This window comes from Dreissena polymorpha, chromosome 14, assembly GCF_020536995.1.
Source record: "Dreissena polymorpha isolate Duluth1 chromosome 14, UMN_Dpol_1.0, whole genome shotgun sequence".
Taxonomy (NCBI): domain Eukaryota; kingdom Metazoa; phylum Mollusca; class Bivalvia; order Myida; family Dreissenidae; genus Dreissena; species Dreissena polymorpha.
The window spans coordinates 15,967,818-15,980,322 of NC_068368.1; the positions used below are offsets into that span (position 1 = coordinate 15,967,818).

Below are 12,505 nucleotides of genomic sequence, written 5' to 3' on the forward strand. Positions count from 1 at the left end.
CAAAATATTAATTTCAGGTAGTTTTTGTTAACAAATACCACAGGGTCATTTAAGACCATTATCGAACCCAGTCCTTAAGAATGTAGAATGTAAGCATATAAATAATGACCGCTGATAACAATATAATCATCGATGTAAGTCCAAATATACATTTAATGAGCGCTGATAAACTTATAGTTTTTAATGCTGCATTGTATAAAATAGAAAGACTAGTACATGTGTAATGACATATTTCACTACCGGATCCTCTAGTGAAGATTTTATGATCTTCTGAGCCTACAATTTAACCACGAAGACTAAGGGCCTGGTTGCTCAAAACCTTAACTACTTGTTCAGCTAAGGCCGTTAATTTTTGGATCAAGCAATTGATGTGACTTAATTGTTAACCCTTTGAGATATATGTTAATTGTTAACAAATAATTTGCATGTGTTTGATAATAACTGGGGACAGTGATCAAGTGGTAAGATGCTGGTCTAGGGATTGGAAGGTCCCTGGTCCGAATCCCGCACAGGGCACTAGATTTTTCTGAGCAAAAAATTAATCACACGCTTGCTCCTCTCCACCCAGGTGTATAAATGGGTAACTGTGAGGGAAATAAGTCAATGTGCCGTGACTGCCTACTGCGCCATATGTAAACGGACGACTTAAATCCCAGTCATCGGGGGGGGGGGGGGTTAATGTCGAAGTCGGCTGAAGGTTCATACGTTATCAAAACAGACTTTAAACCGCACCTTTAACTTTAAAAAATAAATCTCACCTTCATCTTCATCTGAAGTTTACAGACTGTTACCTTAATTGCGGTAAGAGTTTGGAGCAACCAGGTCTGAGATCTGAGCAGGATTACATATTATCAAACCAAAAACGTAAGGTAAGTTTACAGCTGAACGAGGTTTACTCAATATTATCAAACCAAACAGAAGGTAAGATAACAGCTGAACGTAGTTTACACATTTATCAGTTGTCTACCTTGATATTCTTATTCATATGTTTTACTTCCGTAACCAATTTAAACACGGACAGCGTTTAAACAGGCCATGTTATTAAACAAAAACAAACGATCAATTGATACCGAGAGAGTTATGGAGATTGCAGTGTTGTTTATGGAAATGCCATATAAAGGTCAGTTTGGTAAGTTGTTATATCAATTATTGGTGCCAATAGTCGTTTAATGTGAAATAATTAAGATTATATCCACTTTCGATTTCAATCAAAGCTGTTGGTCGACTGTAATTTATTATAGTTATTTGTACGCACGGATTTTGAAAGAATAAATGAGTTCTTTAACAACAGTTATATATATTTCGATTTTGTTTTGCAGATAAAATATAAGCGTGAAGGAAAATGTCGGACTACAAGGACATCATTCGCAACCCGGAAACCCTGAACTGGTTTAAGGCGGCCTTGGGTATGAACATAACACGTGACTGCCTGCTTGACATTGTAAAGGAGATCAGTCAAGCGTGTTATGATAACATTCGTAGAGAGATCAAGCAACGACACGGTGTTTTAGAGAGCGATATCTGTAATCAATGTCACACTTCAAATGTCTTACCGTGTGGCTCTACGAACATGTGCTGCAAAAGGAAACGTGGGAAATGCGAATTTCATGACATTCACAAGCCGCGAAATTGCCTTAATAATAATTTATGCAATGAAATTTGTAAACAAATAGTAATACAACACCGATTTCGCTCTCAACAAAACCCAAACAGCTTTAAAGGTCCTACGTGGATAAACACGGATGCCTCTAAATGGTGCTCAGAGCCATGGCAGATTTCTAAGTGCTTTATCTCAAAAGATGGGTACAAGGACGCCAACCAAGCAGAAAATACCGACTTCAACGGTATAGTCAATGTCATTTACAACTGTGAATACTTCCAAACGTACTTCAAGGACGACCTGACACAGCAGGAAAATGTGTGCACGAAGGTAACATAACTTAGGAAGAAACTAATATCACATCAATATGTATTTAGAGTTAAAAATAATAACACTGTGAGGGACAACGCCATTTAATTATAATCAAATTAAGTGTATAACCTTTTGTCCGACATTTCATACACGTATAAACAATAGAACATACACTATTCTGATTCCATGACTGAAATGACATAATCTCTGTACAATCATCATTCCCAAACACTTCATGAATATTTATATGTGTATATATTATGACACAAATTGATGAATCATATAATTTATCAACTGATTCTCATTATAGGCTAGAGATGTGGGGCGTGCTGTAAGACATACGTCAACAATGTCCATGATGAGGCAAGACAGTGACAGAGCCATCGACACACTAGTTTCGCTGTTGCAGAACCTTAAACACGTCGATCACCAAGCTGCGTCACAGATGGCAGTGGACAAGCTAACACAGGTTTGACATGTTTAATGTGCATTTTAGCTCACCTTGAGGTCAGGGCAGGTTGATCAGATAATCTGCTACTAGTACAACGTAACTAAGTAGAATCTGTACCGTTGTCGTGCGGTCGGCGACTAAACCGGCTCCTACACAATACTGTCATGACTGATCGGACTCCTTACTGAGGTGTGTATCCAGGTAACCCAGCGCGAAGAATAAAAGCTGACAAAGGCCAGATGGACAAATAATACACCCCCGCTCTACCACTAGACTAGGGGAGCACTTTTGACAAGTGAGAGTACAACTTCAGTCACCTAGCTAGGGTTAATCTTTGCAGATTATGTTTTGGCGTTTTTGGCAACGTCTTCTATGCTGCTGGTGCAAATATGCATCGGCTTCGCCTTTCCCCTGGACTTATAAGCTTGCGTGGATAATGGGAAGTGTTAGAACACTGTTTCCAGGATAATCGAATGACCTCCAGATCATATGTGATGCCTGAAACCTCAGGTATCAATAATGAACCTGTTGGACTCCAGGTCGGCATCTGTAATAGACGCGGCTTGTTGATTCTCGAACCCTTGCAGAAAAGGACTTTACATTCTTCTGGTGAAGGAATATGTTTATGGACACCATAGAGTTTGGCGTTGGTTTCGTTGTCCAACCAACACTCAGTTCCACAAATAATCCTTATGACGATATATACAGCCAGATAGACTTACTTATCAACAGGATACCCCCAAAAAGAATACCAAGTCTTGCTGGTTGACTTAAATCCCAGAATAGGCGCCGATCACAACCTGTGGTCCCATTTTTGGGAAAATTCGGCGTTGGAAAGATAAATGGCAATTGGCAGCGAATCCTTGAGCCGTGCTCATACCATGACGTCAAGCTCACCAACCTTTTTCGTTTCAGACCAAACCATCTACTAATGTACCTTGGAGACACCATCGAACTTATCATTAACAGGCGATATGTCCCGAAATGCGTCCTCCTTACCCACACCCTTAACAGTGCTGAATGTGAAACCGATCTCTCGCTTGTTTGCTGCAAGATGAAGATATAGCCTTAGAAGTTTCGCCGATCTAGGACTGATGGCAACCATCGTATTGATGTGTGCAAAACCACCTACCCGACAATGTAGTGTAACTTTCTAAGGTACTCCATCTAGAACCTAATGATGGCACCGCCAAACAGCTTTGGGTTCGATCACATCAGAGACACAATACTCAACACTGCCAAGAAAGTCTCTGGGAAGCGATTGATTTGAGGCTTACCCATTAACACTCATCCGGCCGTATGACAAACCACAGAACCTACCTAGAATACCAGCGTTCCACTAGCCAGAGGAAACCGCAGGCGCACAGATCTGCCAAGAGAGCATTCCAGATACTAGCACGAAAATTCGCAAATGACTTATTGTCTTCAGTTCTTCCAGAGCATCCAGCTATATGCCGATACTGGAAACATTAGGCGCATATATGACGGCATCAAGGAAGCCGTTGGCCCCACCATGAAGATCACAGTTCTACTGAAGTCTGCACTGGCGAGATCATCCAAGACAAGGGAAAGCATATCGAACGTTGAATGGAACACTTCTCCGAACTACATACCAAGCAGACACACGTCACAGATTATGCCCTCGTTGTAATCAAAATTCATCCCCTAATGATGGAACTGGACATGAAACCAACGGTCTCAGGACTAAAGAACGCAATCGAGAGCAGGTAATCATGAGGGAAAGATGGCATACCAGACGTCCTTAAAAGCGGCAACAGTGCATTCTAGTACATCTGCGCAAACTCCTCTGTCAGTGCTGGGAAGGTATATCGGTTCCTCAGGACATGCGAGATGCAAAAATCACCACCCTGTACAAGAACAAGGGCGACATTTACAGCTGTATATCCCTCCTGAGTGTTGTGAGTCAATGCGTCACACGTGCCGTCCTAAATAGTCTACAAAAGCTTCCTGACAGAGTGGTTTCTACTACAGGTATTCAATTCAAACTTCACAAATGTATTGCGGGTCATTGTGAAACACCAAGATCATTTAACTCTGACCTGCAATTTAGCAGAACTATGCCCTTTTTATTTTACACTTTGATAAGTTAAACGTTAAATATCTCCATGCCACTGTTTATGCTTAGTTACTCTATTGAAACTTGAAACACGCCATTTGTATCAATGTGTGTTGTCAATGGCCATGTTGTATAACTCTGACTTTCATTTTAGCAGAATTATTCCCCTTTTGTACTTTTGAGAATTTTTCTAAACGTTTGCAAGCAACTACTCAATATATGCATATCTACCACTTATTGAAATGACACATTGCATATGCATTCAGAGTCTTTAGGAACAGTCTTTACATAGATCGATAACGTCGCTAGCTTTTAGCAGTATCATGCCCCCTTTTGTTCTTAGAAAAGTACGGTTGAGTTTTCCCTGCGATATTACATATTTCTTTAACTATTACATATATTCAATTGAAACCTCACACTGTTTTGGAACTATCCTGCAGTCACAGACCAAAGCCCATTCACTTATTTAACAATGACCTGAAATTAAGGATATGTCCAGAATATATAGCGTATTAAGCATTTTACATATATAATACAGTTTATTTCGCTTACATCTCGAAAACTATTTCCAATAAATAGTTAATCAGTAAGACTATAATCCTTGTATCAATACTATTGTTACAGCTGAAAAATGGGACACTAGCGATTACAGACGAAGATATCGCTTCAACCTTTAAACACTTCAAAGAAAATTTGACGGAAGAAATTAAAGAAGTTCTTGAAAAGGAAAAGGATACACTAGTCAGTGATATGGCCGATGCTTTAAAGAATATAGGTGAAAACATCAGAGAAGCAATCATCGAGGCTGGAGCCGATCAGCTTGCAAAGATAAAAAGGAAAGGAGATGAAGTGCTGAATGATCCTACATCACCCATTGTTCAAATGAGCAGTACATTATCTAGTAAGCGTTATGTATGTTTGCGATAAATGTAAGCTTAAACGAAATTCATATAGAATTGCTTCTTACAAGTAAATATCTACGATAAAAAAATACTAAACATAACTTTTTCTATTGTCAAATCGTTCTTAATCTTGTTTGAGTAGCTAACTTTCTGTGTCGCTGTTGTCAATTCAAAGTCTCATTACCTATTTAGGAATAATACATAAGACTTGTTCGATGTATTGTTATAATGTCAGTCACTAAATTTGTTTGCAGAAATACAGACGTGGTTAATCGAACAGTACCAAGCAATGTGTGTCGCGCCGGTTTCGATGCTAGACACGGACATAGATGTACCATTAGAGCGGATTTACGTGACCCCCTCCATTAAGGAGCTTAGAAGAGTCCAGAAAGACCGAAATGGTTTGCATCAAACAAACCAGTCCTCATCGTTTTCAAATGATGTAAGAACCTACCATGGGCTATTGCTGCGTGATGGAAAGCCGGTAAATACAATTTATATACAAGGAAATCCAGGTTGTGGCAAAACTACGTTTTCAAACAAGCTCGTACTTGATTGGTGTAAAGCTCAATCGACAAAGGTTACGTCCAAAAAAGACACAAGCAGCGCAACAACTAGCAAGCAAACATCAAAGCCAATAGCATTCGACGATCTTGACACTTTGCGAGACTACAAATTTCTGTTCTTTGTGTCATTACGTGATTATAGTGGACGCATGTGTAGCGTCACTCAGATGATTGAGGATGCTATAAAATGCAAAAAACTAACTTGGGATGACTGCGTCTGGGAACATAATTGTCTTGTTCTAACCGATGCCGCAGACGAATGGTACCACGCCGAAATTCCATTCCCTCCGCCATCTGACTCGACATGCATATGTCACAAAGACCGTACTATGCCGCAATATTTGCAGCGAAATAACATAACCAATATTATAACCGCACGACCATGGAAACTTGCCGACTTAAAAATAAGCGATACTTTAACGCGTACATTTGAAATTTCCGGCGTATTGGACTACAAAACGTTGTCGAGGAATGTGTTTCGTGTTTTAGCAGGGAAAGACTGTATATCGAAAAAGGATCAAGAAGCCAAATCTACTGACTTCTTTAACCAAATAAACACACACAACTTGGAACATCTCATTACAATACCAGCCATGTGTGTTCAGTTAGTTCACCAGTTCTACGTTGGACGTTTAACGGTAGGTTCACTGTGTGCTTTATACGTCAACATGCTAGATATGCACATAGCCAGGGGACTGCACAAACTTCAAATCAAAGACTTTAACATTGGAGAAAAATCATGTGGGGATATACCAGATATATTAAGAACAGAAACCGCCGAGTATATGCAAGCTAATTTGTCGCTGGTTTATTCCGCAAGTGTGCTTGCATTTAAAACGCTGACAGACACTAACAAACAATCATCGCTTGTCTTTCGAGAAAACAAAATCACACAATACATGACGAAAACAGAACTAGATTACTTACTTCAGACAGGGATTATCACGAGGAAAAAGTCTTTGGCACTTTGCCCAGAAAAGAATGTTCCATATATGTTTGTGCACAAAACAATCGAGGAATTTCTAGCATCATTGTATATTGCTATGAATCAGACAGAAATGGACGCAATCATGCACGCAATACAGTTGGCGTATTGTGATATGACGTCTATTATGGACATAGGTCAGTTGTTCATCTTTACATGCGGAATCTGTCCCACGGCAGCGGAAAGAATGTCAAAGCACATAAACGATGTCATCACATATGACATGGAAAGCAAACTTCAGGTTAGCTCTAGCGATTGGTTTTTTACATTGTGTAGCGAAGCTCAAGATATTGTATTGGATGGCATCATTGAAGGGGCGGCAAACAAGCATGCGTGCGTCCATCTAAATTGCAGTCATTATAGATTTAGCAGTTTACAGGGACAGAAGAGAAAAAATGCGGTCAAAACCTTAATAGATATGAACATATCAAACATTGTTAGTATTGATGCAGATTTTACATGTACTCTTGACGGACAATTGTACGATTTGCAGGAAATTATATCGCAATCGAGAGAAACGTTGTTGTATATGTCGGTCGATCGTGTTGGTCACATTGATCTACAGGGTGTAAAACTCAAGTACTTGTTATGTGGTGGTAATACCAATATTACCTCTGTAGATTGCAGCAATATGGTGAGATGTTCGATACGATTTGTAACACCATTAACAGAAAGGGTCCTCTTCGAGTCGATGTCAGCAACTGGTGAAAACATCAGTTTTCTTCACATAAAGCGATGTGCGAATATTAAACTTTTGTGTGAAGCTCTTAAAAACCTTAGGCGTCTACACACGCTTTTATTGCATACACATCTTGATGATACGCGGCTGCACGATTACTTTCCTGTATCGATCAGGCGAGTAATTTACTTTGACACACGTGTTTCCGTTAAAGTTATCCAGTCGATGGTGGAATGGTCAAAGTCACAGGACGTGTGTGTGAAATTTGAATTACTCAAGCGTTCTTTTAATCTGTCTAAGGATGAGAAGTACGTCTATGACTGGATAATGCAGCAAGACGGCATTGATTTTCATGATTTTCATGACCCTGAAGGATTTATTGAGATCCCTGGTTGTTATACTAGTATTTGCTGGAGCAAGCGTTTAATCCTTGAAGTAAATAATTAAGGCGTTGTTGATTTAATGTGTTATGAGTATGATGCGTGTTAATGTTATCGTGTTATAAATTCAAATTTAAAAAAAAGATTGAATAAGACTTAAATATTTGTAAAACTATATTTGTGCTAAGGTCTGAATACGCTATGGATATAGTGCGTGTAGTTTTGCATTTATTTTAAAGTTACATATTCTCATATTGTTATAAAAGATTTGTTCGATAATGTGCGGTATTGTATCTATAAGTTATAGGAAAAGCTTGATGTCTGATAGATATTGCCTAATAGCCTACTTATTAATAGTAACTTTATTACGTTTATATTTTTTTATATCGCTCTTCTGGTTCCTTTCTGCAAAAATAAAACACTGTTGGTATCCACAACAAGATAGATTTAACATGCCGTAAAGATAACTTCATAAGCAAAGTAAAAATTGAAGCGACGGATCGTGCCTATTTAATTATGTTTAATGTCGGATTAGATGTGTACATCAATTGCATTGTTTATATAAGATGAAAATAATCATTGTTCAGCTATTTAAACAATGTGTCGATATTACAGACATGTTAAAGACATACTCAAACATGATATACATTGAACAAGAGACACATACGCTGTTTCTTACCGGATTGTTTGTGTATCTTCACGTTTCAGTCGCTAATTGATATGCAGATTTCGCAGTCGGGTGAGAGATGTTCAGAATTCTGGCAGTCGTATGCCATTGAGATATTCCTCTGAATTAAATGGCTGTTGGAATTAATAACATGATCGACAAAGGGAGTTTCTAATGACCGAGAATCAGCGTCGATCAAACGTTTCTTATATCCATTTCTTTACTGAATGTGATAGGTCTAGTTGTTATCGTATTAAAAACAATAAATTTGCAATGCAGTTATTATCTGATAAGACTATTTTACCCATTATTTGATAATCTTTATGTTTCTATATATTGCTAGAGGAATGCGACCGAATTCGCCGTATCAAGCATTTGATTTGTAAATTTGTTGAACTATATGTATTTCGAAGTAATTGAACACGGATCATTTCGATATCATTGGCTGGGCGAATGCCTCATATTTCGGAACAAAAAATCAGTACAAAAGTAATCATATCGTCAAAAAGTTTAATTCTTTATGAATTCATTAGTCCGTGCTTTGAATTTTTCATTTAAATTTTATATCGAAGACACGCTTGTTGCGCTGTCAGTTTGATGGACCTATTAAAATTCCCATTCTTAAACTATCGGTTTATTAGATAAATGACGAACTTACTGAACTTTATTAAGAACATTATTTCCTTTCGTTAAATGTACAAAAAAATAAATACAATATTGGCTATCATGATGCTTGGTAAAAGGTCAATTAACCTCGGTCCACAAAACACACGAATCAAAGCAATATGATCAAGGAAGTAAATTTGCTTGCATGTAAACATGTGAATGATGTATGACGTTTATAGGAAAGTACACTAATTTGTACTTCCTACGGTACGTTTTAACTGAGTGTAAACCTTGTGGTAATTATTGGCGTGGCCCTGGAGGGCTGCGACTAGTATGTAATGCATTTTTTTCGCTTATGGGAGGAGTTATTTTACGGATCAATATATATATTTTTGTTTTAAGAATATCTTGCATAGTGGTGATTTTTTGTGTAAATTAGTGTAAATAAGTACTGCATTTGTGCCTATTATATTTATTACAACATTTATTGCCAATAATGCAAAGCTAATTGTTTTAATTAATAACTGATCCACAACTGATCACAGGGGAAAGATCACAGGGACTGGGCAAATATGCGAAACATTCTGGTTTTGTATAAAAACAAATGATATTTTGTATTAAAAAAAACAATCAAAATATATTTATTTTGTGGTTTTTCTAATTTGCTTATTTAGTGGAGAATAAATGTAGTACGATATTTGACGACTTATCGCGCAAGCAAGTTTATGGAAGGCGTAGTGGTACGAAAACGTACAATGTATTACTTTATTAATAGACATATAATAACGATCGCTATACACAACTTCACAAAATAGCAGTACATAAGTGAATGTCAGCTGGAATAGCTCAGGTGGGAGAGCGTTAGACTAAAGTTGTTTTGATCATTTAAAGGCCCCCGGTTCAATTCCGGGTTCCGGCACGAACGGAACAGTTCGGAGGCTGATTTTTTTTTCAGTCAGGTTAATAAATATAATAAAGCTTTATTTTATGTAGACAGTTTAAAATCCAATTTACTACAATTTGACATTTTATTATTTAAATTAATGGATGCAATGTGGTGACAACGTTAATTAAAATTTCTTACATTACTTAAATATCTTATAAAAAATACACGTGATTTTATATTAACAAATAAATGCAAACAACATATCTATTATCCATGTATGTGTATGGTTGTCTATCATAGGCCTATCCCTACCACATAATAGAGCGCGAAGCACGACACGTAGTATTGATTGTAACAATGAGTTGCGATAAAGGAAGCAGCCGCTTATTAAGGAGGAGCTGTGTCCCAGCAACCCGTTTCCCTAGAGTCAAGCACTCCTCGGAGTTTTTTTTAAGAACCACATATAGAGCGCGAAGCGCGACACGTATTACTATCCAGGTGGTATGGGCCCTTTAGCATTATCCGACCATTACGTCCATAGTTATCTTCCTTAGAATTTTTGAAATTTTGAAATCCTTGTTTGGAGTCCAAAATTTTCATCCGATTGTTCCCAAACTTTCAGGGTTTTTTATCAATGAGGACCCAACCCAAACTCTATATGAGCAATATCGGACCATAAGTCCAGAATTATGTCTCTTTGAATTTAAAAATAAAAGTGAAAAACTGCTTGGTTAGGTGATTATGTCAACATTTTTCATCAGATTCTTTCCAAACTTACAGTGTCTTCATATCAATGAGCATTTTTACCTCATTTAAACTGAGAAACATCGGGACAATAAGTCCAGAATTTTTTTCTATTAAATTTGACAAAATAAACAATTTCCACTTGTTTAAAAGATTTCACAACTTTCGTCTGAATCTTTCCAAACTTGTTAAGTGTTTTTATATCAGTATGATGAATATCGGAGCGATAAATCTATTATGATATTTTACTGAATTTCAAAGTATTGTGAAATGCAGCTTCTTTATACAATTTACAGTTTTCATTTAATTTATTTTTAGACTTTTACAGTGTTTTCAAATCAATGAGTACTCAACCCCTATCGTAAATGAGCAACGTAAGAATAAGTTCAGAATCATCTCCCCTTGAAGTTGAGAAAGATATGAAATTACGCTTACAAGATGAAGCAGATTGTTTAAAACCTACACAGTTCTGTCCCATTCATGAAAACTGCAAACGGATACCAGTAAAAAAAAGGAAACCAATGTTAATAAAATGAACTATGAAATATTTGGGAGTTACAACACAAAATCATAGATAATGGTTATTTGGGGGTTATAACACAACATCATAAATAATGGTTATTTGGGGGTTATAACACAAAATCATAGAAAATGGTAATACTAGTATCTTTTTCTATTTTGTTAAAAATAATCGGCCAATATATTAATATTTACAGTAGAAAAAAATCGTTCCATGTAACATCATTGAGTGCCTTTAACACTGAAATTCCCGACGCCCTTTGATGCTTTGCATCAATACTTATCTTGTTTAAAATTAACAAACAAAAGAAAATGTACACCATGTGTATGGAGAGTAAGTTGGTTTCTTTTTCCTAGTTCCTAATTCCTTATGCGAATCGACATATGGTATGTTTTAATGAAATTCATTATATGTTGTTACATTGCAAGTAAAAAATAATTTGCATCAATCTGAAATAAATGAAATTCAATTATTTTAAAATACGTGCCTAAGTCTAAGACTTGCGTAAGTTGCTTAGTAAAACGGTACCCCATGCTTGCTAAATTTATTCTGATTGCGATTATGCTCAAAACAAATGTTTAAAATGATGTTGTGATCTTGTGTTAAAAGGTATGGCAGCTTTTACGTTTGACCAGTCTGCACCCTTCTTATTGCACCAACAAGGTTTGGAATCACATATTAAAGAAAAAACAGCATGCACAATAAATGTAGCAAGTTTTCACGTACACGTGCAACACGGGTGAATGCTTTTAATGCCACGGGTTTAACATGTTCTCAAACAACATGTCGCGAGAGTTCACGTTTAAATAAGAGAGATTTTTTAAAATTGGGAATTATAAAGAGTTGCGCTAGAAGCTAGGTTAACATAATTTGAACGGTCAATGCAAAGCATTGTGGTTTCAAACCGCTTTCAAAGCGAATAAAACCAGAGTTTCAGTATTAACAACATGAGCTCGTTTGGGAGCTGTCGGCAGAAAGATGTTCAGAGCCGTTTTTCAGCTCAATATTTGTTCTATGCTTATACTGTTCACTTTTCACGAGCATATCCACCGCCGTTTGAAAACACTTTTCCACTTCTGCCTCATCGTAGAGTTTAACTTCGCATGTGAGAGCGCCGTGCGCTTGGGCGA

The 12,505-nt window shown here is 37.2% G+C and overlaps 1 protein-coding gene and 1 non-coding gene across 9 annotated transcripts in view; both read left to right on the forward strand.

Moving 5' to 3' along the window:
• Window positions 1–788: 788 nt before the first annotated feature.
• LOC127858315 (uncharacterized) overlaps window positions 789–12,505 on the forward strand; it is a 131,449-nt gene continuing 119,732 nt past the window's right edge. For 2 of the 8 annotated variants that reach the window (XM_052395344.1, XM_052395343.1), the window contains exons 1-5: window positions 907–1,129; window positions 1,320–1,930; window positions 2,223–2,381; window positions 5,065–5,341; window positions 5,597–5,792. In XM_052395344.1, coding sequence (XP_052251304.1) covers window positions 1,343–1,930; window positions 2,223–2,381; window positions 5,065–5,341; window positions 5,597–5,792 — 1,220 coding nt within the window. In that variant the 5' untranslated portion in view covers window positions 907–1,129; window positions 1,320–1,342. Of the gene's footprint in view, window positions 1,130–1,319; window positions 1,931–2,222; window positions 2,382–5,064; window positions 5,342–5,596; window positions 5,793–12,505 lie in introns of all 8 variants that reach the window. The other 6 variants (XM_052395345.1, XM_052395350.1, XM_052395347.1 and 3 more) reach the window with 6 other exon arrangements.
• On the forward strand, window positions 10,061–10,144 carry Trnaf-aaa (transfer RNA phenylalanine (anticodon AAA)). Its single transcript is given in 2 exon segments — window positions 10,061–10,097; window positions 10,109–10,144. It is a non-coding gene; the product is annotated as a tRNA-Phe (tRNA).